This window comes from Vulpes lagopus, chromosome 1 (assembly GCF_018345385.1).
Source record: "Vulpes lagopus strain Blue_001 chromosome 1, ASM1834538v1, whole genome shotgun sequence".
Classification (NCBI taxonomy): Eukaryota; Metazoa; Chordata; class Mammalia; order Carnivora; family Canidae; genus Vulpes; species Vulpes lagopus.
The window spans coordinates 164806822-164833546 of record NC_054824.1 but is presented as its reverse complement, the minus strand read 5'-3'; the positions used below and the strand labels follow the sequence as shown (position 1 = coordinate 164833546).

General features: G+C 36.7%; 1 protein-coding gene across 8 annotated transcripts in view; it reads right to left on the bottom strand.

The window, feature by feature from the left end:
- Positions 1 to 26725, bottom strand: part of RASAL2 (RAS protein activator like 2) — a 352059-nt gene that overhangs the window by 66096 nt on the left and 259238 nt on the right. For 7 of the 8 annotated variants that reach the window (XM_041754415.1, XM_041754427.1, XM_041754435.1 and 4 more), the window contains one exon: positions 20504 to 20610. In XM_041754415.1, the coding sequence (XP_041610349.1) occupies positions 20504 to 20610 (107 nt within the window). Of the gene's footprint in view, positions 1 to 20503; positions 20611 to 21388; positions 21490 to 26725 lie in introns of those variants that run through there. The other variant, XM_041754443.1, reaches the window with a different exon arrangement.

Genomic DNA, 26725 nt, shown 5'->3' with positions numbered 1-26725 from the left:
TCACCTGAGAATACTGTTTAGCTTATGCTATAAAGGTTGCTCTGGCATCAGTCTATTTAGCCATGTGGTCTCCTCCCACATAACTAAACAGATGATGCCACTAAAAACTCACTATCTCCAAGCAAGTCTTAGCTTCTGCTATGCCTCTGTCCCAGGCCAACTATGTAATGAGCCAGTTTCTCAGTAACATTACCCCCTCACAGTGTATGGCATGCCCACTTGCCCTGCTTCTTCTGAGTAATTCCTTATGAAGAGATCACAATCCTTTGCACCAAGCAATTCTTCTGCCTTGACTATAGATTACTGGACCAAGGATGGATAACTAATCTAAAAGTACCTAAAAGAGGAGGCCTGGTAAGAGTTCTTCCTGAAAGATACGGTATCATTTGGTACCTACTAGATATTCTAGTCTGATTCCTGGCCATTCCCTGCTGTACACTTTACTCTCTAGCAACTCTGAAAGCTTGACATTCTCTATGTTCACCATGCATCTCTGCTGCTGCTCATATTTCCTTCCTTTTCCCTGGCTAAGTCATCCTTTGAGACTCAGCTAAGGCATGATCTCTTCTAGCATGTTTTTTGACATGACCTACACCTTGCTCTAGATGAGGTAGCCCTCCTCTGTGCTTCTAAGTATTCCAAGTAAATACAGTCTTACATTCAGCATGCTGCATGCCCACTTATGTGCCAACAGCCTTCCCTCTAAACTCTGAACTCAGGGCAGGGATGAAGCAACCTTTAACTTCCCAGGGCAGGTTTGGTATCAGGCATTTTGTAGGGGCTCAATAAATGTCTGTAGGACGGAAATAAAATGGACTGTGAAATGAATAAAAGCCATTGTGTAGTGTAGAAAGAGCAGGCAACTCTGAATCAGAATGTGTGGCTTCAAATCCTGGCTCCAATTTCTCCTATTGAATGACCCTGGACAAGTCCTAATTTCCAAGTTTCAGATTTCCCACCTGTAAAATGAGGAATAAAAAATCGTCTTCCTGGGGCCATTCCAAAGAATAAATTAACTGAATGGAAAAGTACTTTTAAAATAATGGAAAAATGGGTCCCTGTAAGTATTAAGTGAATGTGAATTTCGGGTGAGAGACCACTGAATAGATGAGGCGGAATCACAATTTTTCCCCTTAGAAACAACCACATCAAAGGAAGGGAAGAAATAAGTTCCACAAATAGCAGGGATTTTTGGCTCTTTTGTTCAGTGATATATGCTAGTACCTATAGGAATACTTGGTACATCATAAGTACTCGATTAACATTTGTTGACTGACTGAATTTACTGAAGGTTTTCTGGATATGAAGCACTGGCTAGGAGCTTTCCAATATGTACTACTGTTTAATTGATGCAACAATACCACAAAATAAGTATTCAGCAACTTGCTTCAGGTAACCCAGTTAGGAGATGAGGAGTCAGAATTTAAACCCAGGATATTGAAAATACCTAAAAAGTTCATTCATTCATGTATTTATTGAGCACCCTTTATTGGCCAGATACTTGAGGCACTTGACATGTATCAGTGAACAAAACAAACAAATATCTTTGCCTTCATTAAGTTTCATATACTAGTAGGAGACAGACAATAAACAAAGAACATAATAAATTGGTAAAAGACAAGTGCTATAGAAAAATAGGGCCATGTAAAGAGCTGAGAATATAAAATTGTCATCATGATAGGCTTTTGGAGAAGTATTACACTGACTAAAGACTTGAAGGAGGTGAGTTAGCCTGCGGATATCAGAAGGGAAAAGCATTCCAGGCAACGCAAATGGGCTGGGCAAAGGCTTTAGGTAGAAGAACTCCTGGTATGTTTCAGAAAGAGCCAAGAGGTCAGTGTGGCTAGAGTGGAGAAAGCAATGGGAAGGGTTGTGAGAAATGGCCCAGCAGTGGGGTGAGTGGACAGATCCTGCATGCCATTGTGAGGACTTTACCTTTTACTCTGATTTCTAAGGAAAGCAAAAGTGAGAGACAAGACCATCCAAAGTAGTCACAAATGAGAAAGCAAAAAAAAAAAAAAAAAAAAAAAGAGAAAGCATTTGCTTTTCTGAAATAACTTTAGCTATAAGAGTAGAAATGTGTACTGATTTAATATGGTTTTGAGCAAGAATATGCACTATGTGAACAGTTCATTTTTAAAATCAACAGTAGATCACCTGTCAACAGCTGGGATAGAACACGTCTGACTTTTCCCAAGTCACACAGCTGCTAAGTGGCAGAGTGTAACTTTATGCCCAGGCAGCTGGGCTCTGGAACCTTTGCTTTTTAACCACTATACTACACCGATTCCCTATGTTCTCATTCCTCTTCAAAATACTTCTAGGCCCTATAATATAACACATTTTCTCCATGTGTGCTGTACTTAACTTCTACACATCTCTTATTACAGAATTATATACCACAAAAAAGAAAGAAATGCACTATGACAATTCGAAAATATGAGGGGGAAAAACCCAAAACACCCACTAAAGTGACATGTGGCAGAAAAATTTGCCCCTAAGCCTCCTATCTATATAATTAAACTGAAGTAAAATAAAAACTCTATTGAAATTACTTTTATATTGAAATTACTTTTATATGACCACTGAGTCAGTGGTCACTGTCAGAAAAAAAAATTCAAATATAAAATTTACAAAGAGATGGATATTGAGAGGAATATACTGCTTTCACATCAAGCTATAACTACATCTTATGTGAATGATGCTCCCATGAGCTGACTTAAAAATCCAATAGCATCAATAGAAACAAAGGAAAAGACTATAAATAAACTGATTTCCTCCTTCTGACACCAACCTCATCTAAAAAGACACTAACAAAACCCTCATAACAAATCCTACCTCATCCAATCCTCCTTGGAAATACTGTTGCTACCAGCTACTGTTCTGAAAAACAGTAGAGAGCTTATCATTTAAGCAACTCCATTGTCATATAGCAAATGATACAACTAAAAGGACTTACTTTAATTAGTTGGTACTCCCTCTTTTCTGCCAAAATAAGGCTTATATTTAGCAACTGCCAGGGAAAGGAAAAGCCAAATGTTGCCTTTTTCTGGAGCTTGGTATATGTTAAGAGAGAATAAAAGTTGTTCTCCACCTACAAACCAGAGTAACCCCCGAAGACTGAACTTGGCTATCAGGGCATGTCTGGTAACTGAAATAAAACTGCTGCTATGCAACCGCTCTCAGAAGCCTCCATGATGGTAACGAGAGCCGCCGACTTGCCCTCGTCCTTGGGCTGCCTCTGGTCCCTTAAGACGGGGGTGGGGGTGGGGGTGGGGGAGTGGAGACAGAAAAGCATGTCATCACCTTTTACACAAAAACACCATGATCTGCAACCCAAACCTGCTACCATCCAGTGTGAGACTTTTTCTTATCAAAGGCTGCGCCATGGATTAAGGAAATCCAGATGATTTAAGTAACTTTACGAGCAGTTCCTTAAAATATTACATGCCTCACAATAAGAAAATGCTACCTTGTCTACTAGAAAGGACCCAGGTGAGAATTGTTCTCATCCTGGCTTCTTAAGTTTTCCCCTAATTAGTAGACTCATTTCTGTGTATTTGTGTGTTTTAGCAGTTCATGGAATTATGGATTGCAGTTATGAGAAGGGTGATGTCCTATATAAATGATTCATTTCCTTATCTTTTAATATACTTTAGGAACTTACAGATGTTCTGAAAATGTTCACTAGAATTCAGTTGTGGACAATTAACAAGAAAGAAGGAAAAGGAAGGGTAACTGAAAATGTTAAACTCCACGTTGCAGTCATCATATTTCATTTCCTTAGTTTATCTTCCAGTTTTGGAAGTCCAAATACAAAGGGAAACTCTAGGTAACAAGGATAACAACAAAAGAAATCGTTGCAAAGTGCTCTCTAGTTAACAAGCAGTTTCAGTGTGGGTAACATCCCCCCTAGTGGGGATTTTTGTTTGTTTTTGTTTTTGTTTTGCAAATTAAAGCATCAAAGGGAAAAAGAAAAGGTCCTATAATAAATTATGATTGTTTTACTAGCCCAGAGCTGATGAATCAGAATCTTTGGGTGTCGAGCAGTGATCTGCATTTTTGATAAACATCTCATGATTCCCTTTTATTTAATAAAGTAAAACATTATGAAACTTTAAAACATATAAAAGCACATACATTAATACATTAACCACATATCCATTAATCAGATCGAACTCACATTATCGAACTTACTAATAATAATTGATATATTATTAGATATTAAAGTATAAAAGTAAAATATGTATATGTATTATATATACATGCTATTAAAATTATTATGATATGTATGACATACTGATATATTAAGATTTGTTTGGGAGGGCAAATATCTTTTCTACCCCTAAGAATATTCTTTTGTTTTTTTTTAAGATTTTATTTATTCATGAGAGACACAGAGAAAGAGAGAGAGAGAGAGAGAGAGAGAGAGAGAGGCAGAGAGAGAGAGAGAGAGAGAGAGAGAGGCAGAGGGAGAAGCAGGCTCTGTGTAGGGAGCCCAATGTGGGACTCGATCCCGGGGCTCCAGGACCATGCCCTGGGCCTAAGGCAGGCGCCAAACCACTGAGCCACCCAGGAATCTACCCCCCACCCCCACCCCAGAATATTCTTTGTCTTCAGAGATTCATTTTCATTTGATAGAACATTGTTATATCAGATTTTTTTTGGTTATTACCTTCCTGTTAAATTTTTTCAAACCTTTTACTTTCAACTTTTATATGTTATAAATGTAACTTTTTTTAAAAAAACATTGAGTTTATTGAGGTATAATTTATGAAAGGAAAATTCACTATATTTAGGTTTACAGTCTGATGAGTGTTAACAAGTATATATGCTACTGCTGAGATACGGATATCTACCACCCAAACATTCCTTTATGCCACTTTACAGTCAATCCACTCCTCCTCCCTCAGCCCCTAGTAACCACTAACCTGCTTTGTCCCTACAGTTTTATCTTTTACATACTGTTATAGAAATAGAATTATGCAGAATGGAGTCTTTTATCACTTAGCACACTGCTTTGGGAATTGATCCATGCTATTGCATGTATCAGTAGTCCATTCCTTTTGATTCCACATATGGATATACCAAAATATGTTTACCCATTTGGCAACTGATGGACATTTGGGTTGTTTCCAGTTTGGATCTTAGGAATAAATCTGCTCAAAAAAAGAAATGTGTGAACAAGTCTTTTACGTGGACATATGGTTTTGGAACCACAGAATTAAAAGCTTCGTTGGAAATTCACAAACAAATAGCATGGAGACATGGCAACTTTTTAAAAGGATAAGATGAGATGAGAGATGGAGTGGTGGAGGGAACTTGAGAAGGAATCCCTTTTTTTTTCCTTTCTATGTAATTTTAGATTTTACAGAAAATTCAGAAAAATAGTGGAGAGTTTTCTCTTGCACAGCTTCCCCTAATGTTAACATTTTACATAACCATAGTAAAATTATGAAAATGAGAAAATTAACATAGGGTAGCATACCAACAAATTACAGATCCAATTCTAATTTCACCAGTTTTCCACCATATTAATTTTCTATTGCCACAATAACAAATTATCACAATAAGGTGGCTCAAACAGTACAAATCTTGTTATCTTATAGTTCTGTGGGTCAAAAGTCCATAGGTCTCACCTGGCTAAAATCAAGGTGTCTGTAGGGCTATATTCCTTTCTAAAGGCCATAGGAGAGAATCTGTTTTCGAGCCTCTTCCATCTCCAAAAGCCACCCGCACTTCTTGGTTTATGATTCTCTCCCTCTATCTTCAAGGCTAGCAATGTCACATCTTTCTGAAAGGTTCTGTTTTAAGGCCTTGGGATTAGATTGAACCCACCTAGATAATTGATGGTACTCTTCTCACCTCAAGGTCTTTAGCCTTAATCCCATCTGCAAAAGTCTCTTTTGCCATGTAAAATGGCATAATTACAGATTCTGTGTAAGATGTGGACATCTTGGGGGCCATTATTCTACCTTTCTTCCACACATAGTTTATATAATTATTTTCTTACAAGTGGGCATTTAGATTGTTCCCAATATTTTGCAATTATAAACAGTGCTGCAAAGAATATCTTGTGCATCTGTATTTTCATACTGCTGGAGGTACACCTGCAGGGTACACGGTTAGAAATGAGATTGCTGGGTCAAATGGTAAGCATGTAGGTAGCTGTGCCAAAATCTCCTCTAGAAGGATTGTACTAGTTTGTATTCCCATCAGCAATGTATCAGACTGTTTCCTATGACCTCACCAACAAAATTTGTCATACTGTATAGTTTTTGCTAGTCTAAAAGGTGAGATAGTATCAAAATATTGTTCTAATTTGCATTTCTCTGATTATAAGTAGGTTTGAACATTCTATCTGTTTAGGACAATTTTTATAGCATTTGGAAACTACTGTTCAAACTTTTCCCCCAGTTTTTCCATTGGGTTTTGGTCATTTGTCCCTCAAATTTTAATGGTCCTTCATATGTTGTGAATGTTTTCTCTCAGCTGATTGTCTTTAACTTTGTTATGATGTTTTTTTTGCCACATAATTTTTAAAAAAGAGTTATTTTACAGGCTGGAGAGAGAAAGTGTGCACACGTATGTGCGTGCGTGAGTCGGGGAAGCAGCAGAGGAAGGGGGAGAGAGAGAGAATCCCTAGCAGACTCCGCACAAAGTATGAACCTGATGTGGGGCTGATCCCACAACCCCAAACTGAAACTCAGCCAACTGAGTCACCCAGGCACTCCACCACACAATTTTTAAAAATATTTTTTTATTTATTCATGAGAGAGAGAGAGAGAGAGAATGGCAGAGACACAGGCAGAGGGAGAAGCAGGCTCCATGCAGGGAGTCCAACTTGGGACTCGATCCGGAGTTCCCAGGATCATGCCCCGGGCTGAAGGCGGCGCCAAACCACTGAGCCACCGGGCTGCCCCACCACACAATTTTTAAAAACATTCTTGCCTCTGGCTTGTCAGTAACCATTACGGAAAGTTTTTTCCTACATTAAGGCTATCAATGCTTGCTTGTAGTACTTGTATGGTTTATTTTTTATTTTACATTTAGATCCCTAATCCATTTGGAGTTCACCCTTATGTGAGGTGTGAAATACACATCTCATTTTATCTTTTTTTTCGAAATGGCCACTACTCACTTGTTCCTACACTATTTGTTTCAAATGCCAACTCCTCAGGAAACTATTCCTGATTTCTCTAATAGGAGTTATATAGTCTCTTGCCTGTGATTATCTAAGCTCTTTTGTTTATATTACTGTTTTCCTCTGTCTTGACCAATAATTAGTTCTATTCCTATGCCATATCTCCTACTGAGTCTTAACTCCTATTTTATATACCCTGCTGAGACTTAACTCCTGAAGGCAAACATTACTAAATTCATCTTTGTACTTCTTCAATGCTTAGCATACAGTAGATTACTTAATAATATACTTGCAGAATGATAATGATTAACCTGAATTATTAAGAAAAGTCCAATATATTCAAGAAAGTAGTGAAAATATCTAATACATTCAAGGGGGGAAAACTCCTTAAAATTATTAAAGTTAAGTTAAATCTGTGTTTAAAGGGGAAAAGTTTAGTATCTGGAATATTCACTTCTGTAGACCACCTCAGTTCCTGCTAATGAGATATATGTTGATTTTCTTGTGACTGGCAGAGACTGCTGATCTTAAGTTCACAGAATACGAATATAAGAAAAATGGCTTTAAGGGATAAAATAATGAGAAATGATGGGTCAAAACTAAGAAAGAGAACATTCTCCCGAAGTGAGGTCTATTAGTCTATTGGACAATGTCCCAGAGGTTATCAGGGAAGCCTGAAAAAGCATCAGATAATATAATGTGAGAGACACTTTTTCATTGTCAGGGGAGATGGACTAGATGAATTTAATTGAAGTTTTCCATCTCTCATTTCTAGGACTCTAAGAATAAAAGCATCACAGATGGGAGGGGGGGGCTTTAGAGCCTAGTAATAATTTAAAAAAATAAAATTCTTACTGCCTCTGGTGAAACAAAATGCACCTAAAACTCATTATTATGGAAATGGGGGTAAGCAAAAGATACAAATAAAGCAATATAATTATTCTTTACTAATATCTATCAGGATGACTTTTTAAAAAAATATAGAAAATGGGGAAGTGAAGGAGAAACACATCACGGAAAGGATTTTATTAGGTATACTTCTAAAGGCTATTTCCTAACTGTACTGTTTCTAATGCTGGAAGTATTTTTTTTCATCATAAATTTAGGCCCCAAATATTAACATATTGATCCTTAGTATATAGTACCTCCCCCCCTTCCAAATCTCCAAGGATCTTAAAATATCTGTATAGTATTTCATTAGCATAAAAGAGGCATCATAGGCTTTAGAGTAGGTCAAACAATTTGCTTTTGGTCACACATATGAGACACTAACTGAACATACATTTAAAAAATACAGTTCTTATCACTCCTTTGCCTGTTTTTATGTACAAGTTCCTAAATGCTAATAATATAAAATCTTTGTACTGATACTCTGGCAAAATTCAAAGGCAGGTAACACAGGCTGTAGATAATATGGTTGGAAGAGTGCAGAGCCTTTTCCAACTGTGGGCACCTGATTTTAATGGAGAAGAGCTCTTGAGTGACAACGGTCTCACTGACTGCATAAGATATGGGGCCCAGTTAGCGTAAGGACAGAGCATCAGGTTTTGACCTTCACTTCTGCTAGAGCGATTATCTTTTTCTCATTTAACTTTCAAAAAGCTGAGAGCAGACAACATTCCTATACATCCAATTACTCCTTGAGTAAGAAGCCAACTAAGATAGTCCCCATGAATTACTCTATCATTAATCTCACAGGACTTCCATAGAAAATCATTTCCTTCTACTCACTACATTCCTCCTTTAATTCTATTTTACTTAAGAGATTAATGCAGACCCTTAAAAAAAAACATTTCACAACACTGATTAATTTTAAACCATCAACTAAGATGGAGATGTTCTGGCTTAAGAGGTTAATATCTTTGCAATGGGCATACTCTGGGTAATCATGAGTGAATTTTCATAAACAGGTCAGGAAAAAGAAAAGGTCAAACCTGGAATTTTAAGATTAGTAAGATACAATCCTGATCTTCTAGAACAGTGGTTTCTAAATTGTTTTGACTATGTATCAAATGAGTAAAATATTGTTAGTATACATTCCTAAAATTATTTACTTATAAAATACAAGAATTGTTCTAATGTAGGATTATAAAACATTTGATAACATAAAAATTTAAAGAGTAAAATTTTAAAAATGAAGTATTTTCTTTCTGCAACTCATATGGATCATATTTAGTACCCTCTGAGATACATACATCCTATTCTGGAGACCGCCACCTAGAATATTACATACCAGGGAAGGCAACCATGCAAATGATGACCCTACAGTGAGTACTATAACCAATAAATGCACACCTCTATGGAAAGATAGAGAAGGTCAAGGCTAATGTTGCCTAGAAGAGGTAGTGAGACACTGGAGCTGAATTTTAAAGGATGAAAATACTTTTAGGAAGCATAGAAGGTGGCCTTTTTAGGCAGAAATGTGCAAAGATACCTGAGAAAACTTGTTTGGGGAACTCTTAAGTTTGGTAAATATGGAGCACTAAGGTGGAGCACCCTCTAAGTTTGGAGGCTGAGAGATCTGGGGGTGGGAATGGGGATATTGGCTATTATGAAATGGAACTGGAAGGGCAGCCAAAAATTTGACAATGAAAGGTTCTCTGAGCCAAGTGAACTTTGGTTTTTATCATCCTATAAAACATGAGTCAAACTCAAAAGATTTCAGCAGGTGACTGATGCTTTTTGATGGAAAAGCTAGCTCTGTCTGGAAACATTTAAATGAGAAGAAGAAAGAAGGGAGAGAAAGAGGAGAGTGCAAAGAACTCACTGTGCAAGCCACATAAAATGTATATAATTTGGTCATGTCCATGGGCACAAGACCATAGAGAACTACTACATAACCCTGAGCAAGGGAGAGTCAAGTAATGATCAGGGTTAAAGCAACAGTGCAAAGGCTAACGTGGGGACAGAGGTGCTGGAGGCTAGGAGATGAATTAAAGTCTCCACTGTACTAGATGGAACTGCCTACATATTTTGAGGGGCTCAGTGCAAAATACAAGGGCCCTTGTTCTAAAGGCAGGAACTCAGGGCCATTAAAGTACTAAAATCGGGCAGCCCCGGTGGCTCAGTGGTTTAGCACCACCTTCAGCCGAGGGCCTGGTCCTGGGGACCTGAGATCCAGTCCCACGTCAGGCTCCCTGAATGGGGCTTGCTTCTCCCTCTGCCTGTGTCTCTGCCTCTCTCTCTCTCTCTGTGTCTATCATGAATAAATAAATAAAATAAAATTAAAAAGTACTAAAATTGCAAACTTCCTTTTCTTGGGCTGTCTCTCTCCATCTGCTCTGGTGTTTTTCTTTCTTTCTTTTTTTTTTAAGATTTTATTTATTTATTCATGAGAACACACAGAGAGAGAGAGAGAGAGAGAGAGAGAGAGAGAGAGAGGCAGAGACACAGGCAGAGGGAGGAGCAGGCTCCACACAGGGAACCCGAAGGGGCACTTGATGCTGGGTCTCCAGGATCACACTCCGGGCCGAAGGCAGCGCTAAACCACTGAGCCACCTGGGCTGCCCTGCTCTGGTGTTTTTCATTTGCTATTTAGTGTCATGCTCCCTCAGGCACCAGGGCAAGTGCAGACCTTCACAGATGCCCAGGGCCCCTGCCCACAACTCAGTATATGGGTGGCCCCACTGGTTGCTAGGTTGCCCTTCTTCAGCCAGTAAACCCATGTGCCAGGCCCAGGCCCAGGGTAGGGAAGTTGAGCCAGGCTTCTTTCCTTCCCACGGCTGACTCTGCAACTCACTAGGTATCTGGCTTAGGGATGGGAAAGAGGCTTGCCCCAACTGAGTGGTGGCCTTTGGCTAACTGCCAGACACCAGTTAAGCTGACAAGCAGGAGCAAGGATAGCTCTGCCAAGTACTGCCTCGAGATGTCACAGGGTGTGCAGGCTAACCTCTATCTTTTTTTATGCTTGTACAAAGGCCTGTGCCAGGGTCAGAGAGTGACAGCTAGGGGCTGGGTGAGGCAGATGGGAGAGGCTGGTTGGGATTCTGGGGGTGGGGAAGTGGCAGTATGGAGTCCATCCCGGGGAGGCAACAGGAGGCTGAGCCAGGCCTTGGCTCTGAGTCCCAGCACACACTCCACTGTCCCACTGGACCTCACTCACAGAAGACAAATCCAAAGGTGGGTCGATAAGAATCTTAGGATGAAAACCACAGAATGTTAAATTCCATCCATAGGGTCCTTCTGAATGCAGGGCCTGTGCACTGGACTGGTCTCATGCTCATGAAGCAGGTCCTGGTAAGTGGTTCAGAGGAAGAAAACAAGCACTGGCCATTGAGGTAAATAGTAGCGGGGCTGGCGAGCAGTGGAATGGATGAATTTGAAGAGAGGAGAAGAGACGATCTGGTAACTGAATTTGGGAGGAAAGAAAATACTACTGTTCTGGGAACTGAAGAAATCTGTAGTACTACACAGAAATTCAGGGGGGAAATGGTTTGGGGGAAAGACATAAGTGAACACAGTTTGGGGCAAGCTGGATTTACATTACGATCAGACAGCAGAACTAAGTGTTAGTAGAACACAGAAGACTGTTTAGAAGAAGATTCTCCAACAAAACATCGCTTTCTCTTTTCTGCTTTGTTGATCATGAATTTCATTGCTATATAAAATGTCATGGAAAAGGTCCTTCTAGTATGAAGATCTCAGCATTAATCCATTAAATAAGGCCACATCTAAAACATCATGTAAGAATATGGAGGCAAAGGTGGACTATATATAAAATGAAAAAAGTCAGTTTATTTAATAGACAACTCAATTTATGGAAGATTATATATAAAGTGTACTATATAAGGTATGAATAACTCTTAAGATGTAAAAATGTTCAAAAATTAAAAATTATTCACATATGCTATAATTTTTTTTCTTTTAAAACTAAATGTCATGCTTCCTATTTCTATATTCTTGAGTAAAAATGTATGAAGCTATATAAGCTTCCTTATAGCAGGCAAAATTATGGTAGTTTGCATAAAAATGCAAATATGCAAAGTATCACTAATGAGTGTCTAAAAAAAAACTTATAGAAAATAAGTAGCCAATATATAACGAAATGCATTTGTTGTTTTTTCCTCCCCAAAATATATTTCATTTAATCCAATATAACAAAAATATTATCATTTTAACTTGTAATCAGTATTAAGAAGCATTCAGATACTGTCTATGCTTTTTTCCTAAATTTTCTAAACAGCTTTATTGAAATATAATTCATGCATCACCAAACTCACTTTTTTTTTCAAACTCACTTTTTTAAAGTGTACATGTTAGTGGTTGTTGTCTATTCAAAACGTTGTATAACAGTCACCACAGTCTAATTCCAGAATATTTTCATCACCCCCCAAAGGTATCCCATACAAATTAGCAGTCACATTCTCTCCTCAACCCTTGGCAACCATTAATGTAGTTTCTCTCTCTGTGGATTTGCCTATTCTGGACATTTCATAATAACAGAATCATACAATATATGGCCTGTTGTTTCTGGTTTCATTCACTTAGCATATTGTTTCTAAGGGTCTACCATGTTGTAGCATGTCAGTTCTTCACTCCTTTTTATGGGTGAACAATAGAGACACCACATTTTGTATATCCATCCTTCTTTAGTTGATAGACTTTGGGTTGTGTCCACTTTTTGGCTGTTACAGATAATGCTCCCATGAACATTCACGCACAAGATTTTGTATAAACGTGTGTTTTCAATTTTCTCGTATATATACTTAGAAGTAGAATTATTAGGTCATATGGTAAGTCTATGTTTAACTTTGAGGAACTGTCAAACTGTTTACAAAGTGACCGTGCCATTTTAAATTCCCTTCAGCAATATAGGAGGGTTCTAATTTTTCCACATCCTTGTCAACACTTACTGTGTTCTCTCTTTGATCATAGTCATTCTAGTATGTATGAAGTGGTATCTCACTGTGGTTTTGATCTGCATTTCCCTAATGACAAATGATGCTGAGCATCTTTTCATGTGTGTATTGGCCATTTGTTTATCTTCTTTGAAGATGTATCTATTCAAATCCTTTTGGAGCCTTTCTTTTAATAGCTACAACAGTCTGACAAAAAATTTTGTAGTGATATTATAATCAAAATAATAACCTAGGAATGAAGTTCTTTTAACATGAAATTAGTAGGTGCTTAATATGAAACAAACATTTAAAAATCCTGTGGAATGGTCCTGGCCTTGGTTATAGAATTAATGGGCCTGATAATAAGAAGGCATTCAAAGTGTTATTATTTACCAGCAATGCTCGTAACCTGCTGAGTATAGGTATAGCTGAGATGTACAAAAATACCTTCCTGTTCAGCTAACACTAGCAAAATTGAGAAGTTGGCAAAGTTTCATTTCCATATCTCTAGCTTCTTAACTTCTGTGAAAGAGGAAAGCATCTGATATCATGCTTAGAGGTGTGCTTAGAGCTGTGCTTAGAGGTTAGTTACATTTCCTTTAGTGGGCTTTAGCCCTTCAAAACATTTATTTCTAATTGTAAAATGAAAGGTGTTAACCCTCCACTCCCCATTAAAGCAGAAGAAAAATATCTTTGCTTTGAGGAAGAGGGGCTTATAGTATACTATCCATAAGAATGAGCTATGTGAGTTCCTCTCATTCTCTCTCTGAAATAGCCCTCTTCTCCTGGGCAAGATACCACTGGCATCTTCACTAGTCAGCACTACTGCAAACCTATTTTATGAATAACCATAAATCGAGGAGAGTTTCCCTCATTCTTTTATTCTTTCAAGTTGAGAACCTGGGCAATATTCCCTGCCATGCCTGTTCTCTTTTCTTCCAGGTATTTGCTATCTCCTTTCCACCTCTCTTAAGGGGTTGTATCTAACCTTATTCCTTTTTTCTCTGCTTCAAATTTTATATTTTCTAGGATATTTATTATTAAAAAACTTAAAAATTACACCTCTTCTGATTACAAAATGATTTAAAGGTATAGTTAATACTTAACATCTTCAGACTATAATTTTCCTTTTCTGACATTCTTATGTTTATTATATTATTTTTACTCTGGTAGTACTATTTTGATAGACATATAATATGAATATAATTCATATATATTCATACATACATGAATATAAATACACTCTCTATTAAAAAGAAGTACCACTTCAGGGTGATCCTACTTTGGACTTTAACTCTACACAGATGGTCAGTAAAGAGAAGAAAAGTTGGATATAGAATCGTTAAGTAGCAGAGGATAGAACTTAAAGTGTCCAGGGATGCAAATGCAATGAGGAATACAAAAATTAAAATGGTATTGCACCTTGGATGCTATAAATTCAAATTGATTATTTCACGCCTAAAACTAGATTCTTAGGCTCATCAAAGGTCACTATGCCACAATAAAGTATTTTGTAAATGTAGACTTGTCATCTGAACTGACGGTGTCAAACACTTGGAAGGACAACTAATATACAATGCAGCATTTGTGAGCTATGACAGGCCACAGAAAAAATATCGCTTATTAGTTTCTTATGCCAGACTTGAAGGTACAAAAGAAAGCAGTGATGTCTGCAGGGAAGACATGGGACTAAAATGGGTTCCAAATATACTGACAAATCATTTGGATAAATAGCTCTCAATCCTGGGTACGTATTAGAATCACCTGGGAAGGTTTTTTAAAAATACAGAATACTGGGTTCTAGTCTAGAGATTTTGATTTAACTGGTTTGAGGTAGAGCCCAGGCATTAGTCTTGTATGTGTGTTTGTTTTGGGGGACGTTCCTTAGGTAATATTTAGGTATAGCCAGAGTTGAAAACCACTGGTTTTGACAATAATCATATTTGATTATTGGTATTATTGGTAAATATTTGATCTTTACCAGTGGTCATGAAGCTTTGTCTCTTTGTTTAAGTTGGAAAAACAAAAATCTTATTGAGGATCTTATTGCTCTCATTGAGGATTCTATTCAAAACAGAGACCAATACCCAACTGAGCCTCACATCTCAATACTTAAGAAAGGGTGTAATATTTCTTTTTACATAAAAATTTAACTTAGTCTATATTTATTCTTCCAAAGCTTTACCTCTTCTAAAAACTATGCAAAATTTTCATCTTTTGACAGTCTTTTCTATCTACTATATATCTGATTGGGAATGCTCAGGTGTCACTGTGACAGGAACAAGAAGGGTTACAAAGGAATAGTCAGCTACTGCCTTAGTTCAACTATGCTTTCTGGTTGTCTTGGCATATATTTTAGTGCCTGAATTCTTTCAGAGCCAAGCTCAAAGCTAATACAAACGAAGCAGCTGCGACTGCATTGTGTTACATTTACATGGAAGGCCAACTCAGACCATTGTGTTATGGAAATGAGAACACTAAGCCAAGCACCTGGCCCGGAACACAAGCAGCTTTCTTTTAGCCAAAGCCAAATTAATGGCATCGTCTAAGGAGAAGTGATATAAAAATCATAAATATCAATAGTCACTTTATAAATAGAACATTAAAGAAAGAAGCATGTTTCAAAAACTCAGGCAATGTGAACGAAATATATACAAGGCATGATCATTTTCCCTTTCTGAATTAAATTTAAGTACCTGGATAACTTTCATTAGTTTACTCATTCCTTCCTAATCACCCCCATAATATCATTTGAATCTAGTTTTAACAATGTATAAGACATATAATGGATGTTTTAATTAGAGGAAAACACAAATATGACAAATGTAAAAAGTCTAGCAAGATACTAAAAAAAAAAAGAAAAGAAAGAAAAATAGCATCTTTAAAAAGAGGCTAAAACTATTCAAATAACTAAAATGGTTCTTGAAGAAGCTAATAGTCAAAACTCAAATCCGCAAAAACATTGTGAGCTTATACATTTGTATGGCACCTAAAAGACTCAAAGAAATATCCACAGAAAAAAAAAAAAAAAGAAATATCCACAGAAACAAATCATTAAATAAAAAATTCTATCTAGTTTCACTTCACAATGTAAGTAGCGACAGCATATATATATATACTATATACATAAAATACCATAGCCCCGAATTCCAAATACATATTAAAATCTCTAGGTTGAAGAAAAAATGTAACTTTTCTGCACAGGTACACTCATTTACTCCAAATGATTGCCTAGTGATTATTAAATGGTTTAGTAATCCACTAGAGTGAGATACCATCAGTAATACCAAGAGAGTAAATGCGAGATACTCACTTCATCCTGGTCATTCAATAATTCATGCATATCTTATCCATTTAACAATTATTTGTTGAGTGCTTACTGTGTGCAAAGTACTGTGTTAGGCACTGAAGTAGCTACAAAGACAAGATACTTACATAATGTCTAATGAGGGACACAACCCACAAAGAGTTGCAACTGGAATTAAGGTAAAGAAATATGGAATCAATACAAGAAACAGAAAAACTACCCTGCAGATCTCTCTGCTTTTCCTTACAGCTATGAATAGACAAAAGTACAAATATACTGAGACATCCCTAAAAACCAGGACCTTGCCTTACCTATATGTTGGGCCATGTAAGTTCCCTCTTATGTTTATCTTTATTTTTAAATGTATTGACTCTGCTGTTTACCACTGATGTAAAGGTGGCTTAGACTAAGAAATATATGTGAATATACTGTTGTACTGGTTATCCACTTGAAGTTTTTAAAAATATACATTTTGGGAGTTGAGAAAGATATACAAAGGTTTTGGGCTTCCCTGATTTGGGTTCACTGCTATAGTTACTCCTTGGCTCCTTCCTGCCATATCCAGCAGCAGCCAGCGGGACACAAGCGACTCTTACATGCCTGCTTCTCCTGGATCTCCCTCAAGCTAACCACTACTCTAGAACTAGTGGGTGGGTGCTGGGATGGCCCTCTATTGAATGGCAGGCAGTCCTTGACCTATAGCCCTGAGTTGCAATATTGATAGCAAGAGGAAAAAGTCACTTAGGGAAAAGCCAAGTTAACTTACCAATACCAGTATTTATACAAATGGAGGTGAGAAGAAGGCCCTTTTGGAGAATCCATGAGACTAGCTTTTTTTTGGTTTAGTTTTTGAGCCAAGATAAATATTTCAAAAAACAAACCTCTAACACTTGCCAAATTTAGTTAAGCTAGGCAAACAAACATTCACAGTCTTGCCCCAACCTACCTCCCCATCCTTCTCTCTTGCTATTTTTGCCTACATGCTTTTTGGCTCGTGCCTCACTGAACCCTTTCTACATTCCCTGGACGCCTCAGTCACTTCGTGAAGTGTGTCTTTCTAAAATGCTATTGCCTCAGCCTGGAATACTCTTCTGCCTGTCAATTATTTTCATTCAGCCTTTGAAACAGCTCAAATACTGGCTCCCCGGCAAAGCCTTAGCTTATACAATGCATTGTTAAAAACCAGTGTCACCACGCTTATCTACCTCCTTGTGAATCTGGTTGTTTTTCTGTCTCTTGCTACTAGACTAGAAATGCTCTGGGAATGGAAAATTCTGTTGTGTTCATTTCTGTTTCCCCAGAACCTGGTGCCAAGAAAGTTTCAATAATTGGTGAATCACTAATACTTGGCCCAAAGTAAGCATTCAGTAAGTGTGTTATTGTCAATAATTTCAGTCGAGGCTTGCTAAAAACTTCTTTATCTGCTCTTCAGTATTTGCCCGAAAATGGAGCTGGGAAGAACAAGCCCTTTGGAGAGTCTACTTGATAAGTAGTGAACTTGTGGTTCACCACAGTAAAGACCCCTGAATCCTAGAACCACAAGAACTTGTCCTTAAAAGTCACTTCTGCTCCTTCATAAAGTTAACATGGATCATTTCTATGGAAACAATCATGTTAATAACATAAAACACTAGATAATTAACTTAGTTAAGTATCTCAAAGTTTGGTTCCTTTTTGTTCTGCTTTTCCATATTCAGAGACTCTGTTGTGATATCAACCACAAAAATATTTTGTGTTGATCTGAAAACTAGACATAATTATTATTGGCATTACATTTAAGTAAATCACATTAGCTATCGGTATTCTATGGAAATTTAAAACATACTGTGTACTTTCACAGATATATGAGGTACTGCAGTTCATCTAGCCAGCATATTTTGGTTTCTTGTAAAAGAATATAAATTATTTATACAGCATTATCATGGAATAAGGTATTCACAAACCAGATTTTTCTGGATAACAAGTTTTATAAGCATCACATATTTTCAAGATTTAAAATATTCTCAATGGATATATATCATACAATATTACACAGTTACACTTTAAAGAGAAGCTCAGCACAATATAATTCCACTTCTTAGTGATTCAGGATCATTATTATCAATGTCAATTACTGTATACCATCCATCCTGTAATACAACAGTATTCTTAAGGACTACTGATAAATATTGGGCTATTTGCCTTTATCCTGAGTGATTTGGATTGTTTTTATGACTCCTTTCTTGACTCACTGTCATCTTTTGAAAAATTACAACCAGTGTGTTCTGATAGTTATTTTTCAAATAACTGTGTAGATAAGGACTGGTTAAACTCTCCTACACAGCTAGGTGCATGGGCTTTGTGACTGTAGGCTGCCAGTCAGTGGCCCCTCTTTCCTTCAATATTTCTAAATCCATGAGGTGGCTGAGATTGTCAGAAAAATGACAACTAAGTACATGGTTTGTAAGCAGTGCTAGTGGTCATGTATATGCATCATTGGTTTATTACTTTTACTCAAGAATAACTAGTTCTATTAGGAAGGTAAACCTTAAATCAGCTATCAACTGTTTAAATATAAATGAAAATTGTTGTTCCTAATTAATTTAAATTTTAAAATTCCAGCCATGAACTTTAGATTCAATATAAGTACCTGAATGTTTTATATTATAGAGGTATCTCTTTCTTCAGTTATTGACTTTAAAAAATATGTATAAATTTATTCTAGCATGATGGTATCAATATTTCAAATTCTAACTCAATTCTTTTCACCAAACACTGTATATGTATGGTCAGTTTTACTTTATTTGATTTGTTTCATCAGGAAAACAAGAAGGGGAGGAAGGAGGAAAAACAATGCCTTTTTTCATTCATTAAAAAACAAACAAACAACAAACAACCCAACATTTAAGTGAGAAGCCATGTCTATGGAACAAAGAATTCAGGAAAAGGGATGAAGTCTGATATTTTATAATTCCTGTCACAATTTGGTTAGAATATTAATACAATCTTGCTTCTGATCTTTAAAAATGAGAGAATTGGTAACATTTGAAAGGTGTCATAGTAACAGATAGATATCCATGAACTCTATAGATCACTGAAATACAATAAGGGGAAATATCTTGTTCTCAGGGTTAATAAACATAAACATAAAACATTCACTTTGGTTAATTTACAAATGAATGCCAACTTATATATCTCAAAATATCAGTTCAACTTAAAAAAGTCATCCAAACTTAAAAAAATGTATTGGGATACATAAATAAAGAATACAACATATTAACTTACTGAATTAAAAGAAAATAATCTTTTTTTTTCTCCAATAGAAAAGTCTACTTCTACTCATATTGATTTCCTCTGTACCTACAATAATGACCAACCTCATGGCAGTAATTCTTTTCAAGTTTAAAAACAATACATTTTAATAAAATGATACACTTAGTCTCTTTCTTAAGTCAATAAACATAGAAAATGGATGAATCAAAATCTGGGTTACTCAGACTTATATCAAAAAGGTCCAAACTAGGAGTGCAACTGGTGATTAGCTGACCTGATCACTTAGAGCCTCCTGATTTCAGCATTTAAGATTTAATACTGATTCTTAGTACTGCCTCATCAGTTTAAGGAATATTTTAAACTGGGCTATTTCATCCAGGGCATTTCTTAAGCACTTAGATGGTCATCTAAAAGATGGCTTAAGCAAAGCACAGGCCAGGTCTCAGGATTAGAACTCACAATTGTCTCTGATAATCTGCCATGCAACTTTATAAGTCCCACCATTTACTGTTTATATGAGTCCCATCATTCACTGATTATACTCTAGCCCAAGAAAAATAACACAAAATCCCAAAAAACTTCTCCCACTTGTTAAGAAAAAAAAAAATCTAACAGCATCTTATGGAACGGTGACAGGTTTTCTTTCGTAACTTGATAAAAGGGCATCCTGCAAAGATTTGCACTCTATAGTTCAGAAGACTTTGAATTTAACATATTTTTTTATACATTTTAGAAATCTCCCATAAGTAAAAATAATTATTCCCTAAAATCTAATAAACCTGCTACTGAAAGTAGTGGAGGTTAACCACAGTTAATCTATGTAAGTTGATAACTCTGTCCTTTTAACTTCAGTATTATAAAGAAATTCTTGAGCAAAATGTTTTGATTCCTTAGTAACTGTCTCTAACCCCAAGAAGAAAGGAGAGAAAAATAAAATATCTTTCGGAGAAGAGGAGTACTTACTGGTACTTTGAAGGGTGAGGTATTTACAGTGTCCATGGAGTTGGGTTTCTCTGATGTACTGGTCCCTGAGATACTCCGTCTGCGTGGGGACCTTTCTGCCGGCACCTCTGCAAAAGAAGAAAAAAAAATGTCATAAAGACACCAAAATTTAGGATCTTTGACTAAACCGTAAATTAGTGGGATTTCCACCCCCCCCCCACCACCACAAAAATAATCAGTTCGCTTTAAAGGTACATCACGTTCTATCTCCACATAATCAAGGGACGAGGGAGACCCGGTCATACATAAGAAATCTGCTTTAGCATGACAGATTATAATTCTATCTGGGCACATAGAGAAAGTAAATTTTTCTGGGCTATACTTAATATCTATAAATTCACTTACTATCTGCATCTCACAGTGTATGGACCTACTTCTCTGTTTGTCAGCAATATAGGAGTTAATAGAATCCAAAGAAATTTTTGATATTCTTGTGAACAGCGTATAGTCTAGTGTTGCACATGATTTGCTGGTGTCTGCACGAAGGTCAAAGTTCAGTTCCGTGCAGATAAGATGATTCACCAGACTGCAACCAAAGGGCCACGAGACAACCGAAAGCGGCTAGGATAAAATAACATATATGCCTATGCAGATATAAAAATAGATCAGCTTCTCCTTGTGCTGGCAAGATGACCTTACTAAGATCTTTCTCTGGAATCCTAAACCTGTTCAAACTGACCTAACAAGCTTCGGATTCTGCAGATGAGGTGGTATTTCCTAATTTAGTTACTATACACTACATTAAGGTTACATTTAGACAATTTTTTCATAGTGATATAAATATATGCATATATATATATGCACATACACACGCACACACAGATGATAGATATACACATATTATACCTTTATCACAACTGCTTCCCATCTCCACTTCAACTGACAGACATATAGGAATCCAGCTTCTCAGATAACATTAGATAATCTCAACATGGACAAGGAAAAAAATACATCCTAAAAAAAGTACTCTGTATTATCTTCCAGATCTTAAAAAATAAGGAGTAAATCGTGACTCCGGAGACTGACATTTTGATTCCTGCTGTTCTCCCTTTAAAAGATAGATGCAGTTTAAACTTCCATTTCTGGCCTCCTGGCCCCTGGGATCCGTGCTACTTCCACTTAACAGAAAGCGTTTTTTCTCTCGCTCCCTCCCTGTGTCTTGCTCTTCCCCCTCCCTCTCTACAGCTTGCAGAGAGCAAGCGAGAAAGAAACACACAGGACTGCAGCTATTCAATCAATCGTTCCGACTGCACATCCTCATTAGTTACTTTCAGGCTATTAGCAGACGCCCAACCACTGCCTCCCCTCAGTTACAGAAAATTTCACTGTAGTGCACTAATCTGCAGCAAGAAAAAACATTTACTGAAATTTATATTCAGCTAGTGCCAAAAGGACACCATTTTACACAGACCTAGGAATGAACACAAATCAATCCCTCCTATGAAAATCCGATTGGAAGTGCTTACCCTATTACTACCTTTGCACGCTGGACACTGATTTTCTTTCCATGACTAAACAGATCTTCTGTGTGATATCTTGACCCGTAAAACATAAGCCAAATTACAACATTCCTAATGACTGAGAGGTTGCCAACATAGCGTCTTATACGCCTGCAGTACAAGGAAGTCCCACGCTATCACTTTTAAAATTACAACCAATAACTGTAAGTCTCTCAACTTCTCTCTAACCATCAGTGGTTAAATGAGCCTTAATGTACAAAGCCATTTTCTGAAGTAGGCACACACGACTTCTAAAAAAATGGCAGTATAATTAGCTAAAATTCAAGGCAATGGCACAAAGCCCCAATTTTAAACAAGTCAGCTTTGCAAAGCACACTGAACAACAAGACCTTCAGACTTTTTTGGAAGGTGACTTTAAAGAGTGATTATCCAAGTTAGGCATTTCTACTATATGGGGGGCAGGCTGGTAGGGAGATGGGCTGGTGAAGATAGATGAAAATCTCATCCTTCTTCTGATAATGACCTATAATTAGAAGATACATGAGATCGAATATTACAGTATAACATAGCTTAATCTCTGAATAATTGATGGAGAAACCAAACTAGGAGAAAATAAGTTCCATTAGCAAGAATAAAATGATCCAGTAAACAGTTTTCCTTAATTTGCAATGTTCTGGATAAGGAAAAAAATGGAAACTTATTTCCTCATTTTCTTTCAAATATCTAATTTTAGTTTTCAGGCATATGAACTCACTAAATAAATACACTTCCAGGCTTTTAACAATGTAAAATTATATTGGCTAAAATGAGCAGCCATATTTTAAACTCTAACAAATATGTTATTTGTTGTACTTCTTCCTCTTTTAGATTCTCTTTCTGCATCATGAAAAAAAAAAAACCACAACTCTGGTGTAGCTTAAAGAATACCACTGGGTTCAAAAAGAAGAAATTAAATTTTTCTTGAACTGCCACTAAGAGTGGAAAGAGGGAATAAGCTAAATCAACAAATGATGAGAGGTCTACACTTCTTTCTCAGCTCCCACAACAATGCAACTTATCTCCTGATGCACAAAAGGCCCTCTAATACCCAAGTTCTTTCATTTTCAGAAGATTCAGAACCATTTCAAAGCTGAGAGAAGGATATATACCCCAAGCACCAATGGCCACGTACAACCAGGTAGCAGCATCAGCAAGGACCGAATTAATAGCTCGTTGGATTAGTCACAGGCAAGCCTGCATATTAAACTGGTCCAGCTACCTTTAACTTTAAATCTCCAGGCCAAAAGGAAAGCTGCTACTATGCTCTTAAAGCCACATTTCTGCTGAGTTAGAAAGAAAATCTATACTGGTTCCAGTAGACCAAAATTAGACAGCTCTCTTCCCTGCTCCCACTCATGCTACATATACCGCATTATTTTCACCCGCTGTAAAAATTGTTCCTTTCATAGTTATAATATTTAATTACAGTCATTTTAAAATATGCTAGCCCTCTAAGACTGAGATAGAGACTTATAATATTGTTTCAGTAAAGGTCTGAAACTGTCCTGTTCACTTTCTCATCCTCTAAAAATATTTTTCATCTTCAGATAGAAAGGCAAAAAAAGTTTTAAAATATAAAGACCTGATTAAGTTTTAAATTTATTTCATTTCTTTTACCATTGGATATGCACCAAGATGAGGTGACTTCTCTTAATAAAAGATAACCGGCAATACAGCTCCATGTGGAACATATACTGAACAAAGAGAACATCTGGGTGCTTTTCTTTTCTTTTTTTTTTCATCTGGGTGCTTTTCTTAGCATCTCTATCAACTATCTATGTGATCTTGTGTAAGCCATCTCACCTTTTCTGCTCTGGTCTTCATTAATAAACTGGGATGTTCAGACCAACCAGAGATGAAGGCAAGATGAATGAATTTATATGCTTTGATGTAAAATTAGCTTTTTGGAAGAAAGGGGCTCTCTAAATCCAAAGTCTGGTATCATAACGTCATTTATTCTATGTAATACATATTTTTCTCTCCGTTGATGTGCCTTCTTTGGAAAGTGTGGCAAAGAAATTGGCAGCTGGGACAAAAGTGTGGCAAAGAAATTGGCAGCTGGGACAAAAGTGTGGCAAAGAAATTGGCAGCTGGGACAAAAGTGTGGCAAAGAAATTGGCAGCTGGGACAAAAGCACTTTTGGTGGAGGATGTGCTTGTCTTCTTCAACAGATAGAAGTCAACCTATGCCTTTAGAACCTTATAGTTGTCTTGTTCATGGCCTTAATTCACTTATCAGGAAGCAAATGTCAAAAGATATTTCAAGGAGGACAAAAAAATAGGACAGTGTAAAAGAGATGAAGAGTTGTAGTAATTCCACTATGGTAATTATAGTGAATGGGTAGTTGTGTTGAGAAGATGAGCTGTGGAAGTCATCCTCCTATTTATTAGGGAAGAACGCTACAGGCAGAGGGAAGCCAATATGAAGCTTCTAGGGTCAGGTGCAGCATGGAGGCCAGTACAACTGGTGTGACTAGAACAAAGAGTAGCAGAAAGCCCGAGACTGGGGTAAGTGTGCTCAGGCCACGTAAGCTCTGTAGACCTATGCGTCAAGACTTGAGCTTTTCACTCTGAAGTGATAAACTACCTGGTCAAACATACTTCACCAAAAGGTACAAATCACACAGAAACCTTATGGGGATATACTTACTGTCACTTTCTTAATTATTTTCTTTTCAGGATTTTGAATAATGACTGTGACTAAAATAATTCTGGAATATTATTATGTTTGGAAAGAGAGTAAAGGTTAATATACTTATCATATTAACTGAGGGTTAGGTTACAAAAGCCTCTGAAAATATCTTAAATGAGAAAGGTATCTGTTATGTCTGTTATCATTATGGTCAAATATTGATAAGTATCAAGTGCATTTATTTTTGTTCAAGCACATTTAACTGAAGTTTATATACCATCATGTCATATGTGCATGCTTAACATGCTTAACATAAATAACAGGACTCAAATGTCATTAATTCTGATAATGTCTGCCACTCTTAGGATGAGTTACCATCATTAAGGAATGATACAAAATACTTTCTCTAAAGATAAAAAAAGATGTACTATAAAAGTTATTTAGGCACTACTTTGAGGCAGAAGTATTTTTATGATAATTTTAGTGATTACTGAGTCTTTGCTTTGTGCTAAGTGTTGGATGTGGAATTTATCTTTCTTAATCCTTGGGGCAGCCCTTGAGGTAGTAACAATTATTAATTTCTTGGATGAATGTGGGAGCCAAGTTTCAAAGAAAAAAATACTACTTACCAATGTGAAAGTAATTTCAGAAATTCAATACAAAAGAACAAAATGTAGAAAGACAAAGTTTTAATTTGGTAGACAATGATGTAAAGAACCAAAATATCCTTCTTATAGCAAAATTTTCTAGTTACGACAGATCAGAAAACCATTATATGCTCATGAGTGCAGTGTGGCATATATAGTATGCCTGAATACTTCCCATGAATGGCAACCCAAGCCAATTCCTAGTAATTTTGTGTACAGAATTATAAAACATGAATGAATGTGAATGCTCTGCCAATTGCAATTATTCAGAAGCCCCTTTAATATTTTTGTATTATATTTAGGAAACAAGTGTTCTAATATTCTTAAAAGGGGAATTCTTCAGTTCACTTCAAAAACCTTTTTAAAAATCAATAACATTCCAACAAAGCATAACAGAAAATTGAATACACACCAAACTGTGTTCATGCACCCATTCATGTCAGTGAAATCTCAGGGTGCTGCTGTGAATCAGCCTGCTTCACTCTCATCTGTTTGCCTTTACATTGTGTAAATGATGACAATAAATAAGACAGGATATCAGTGGCTCAAGTTATTAATGAATAAAATAAGCAAATAACTTAACTCTTTATGCTATAAATTCTAAATTAGGAGAATTCCTTTTCTACAGGAGCAGAGAAGACATTTAAGGAACTGAATGGGAAGGAAAGAGCAGTATTAGGCAATAGATGTGTACGGATTCAGTAAAGAAGGACCTCAAAAACAAATGGCAAAAGGTGAAAGAGAAAAGGCTTCATGAAAATGGGATTGTATGTTTTGCTGCTGGACTCCTAAAGGCAATGGGATCTTAAAGATATGGGTAGAGAACCATTTTGTAAAGGAAAAGTGACAAGAACGAAGAGAAGAAAATTATAGACTGCATTTATATAGTTGCCAACACCATAGCGCCTGGGCGTTTTATGGACTTCATCTACCTGCTTTCCAGTAGGACATTTTCTGCTGTCTCCTGTTTTTACAGCTTGAAAGCTTATGTACTGACAGTCACTACCATTTAGCTGCTTTGAAATACAAATCCCCAGAGTCACTTTAATACATCCAATTGGTATCACTGAGACTGTAGTACCTCACTCAAACAAGCAGACCTTTCAAGTTGGCATGCCCTCAACACTTACTTCAATCTGAACAAATTGGTGCTAAGTACACAAATGTGGTGAATTTTCAGAAAGTAAAGCCATTCAGTCTCCCCACCTTTTCTTTACTTCAGCAAATTTATTCTCTATTATTTTAAAATTTTCTTCTTACTATTATAATAGGAGAATGGATTTCTCTCTGTTCAAGGAGTCTGGACACCCACAAGTATTCCATTTCTTCATATGATGACATTGGATGGGATAGCAGAGAACAGGTTTTGTGCAAATAGCAGTCTCGACCAGAAAGGCCAAAAAAAC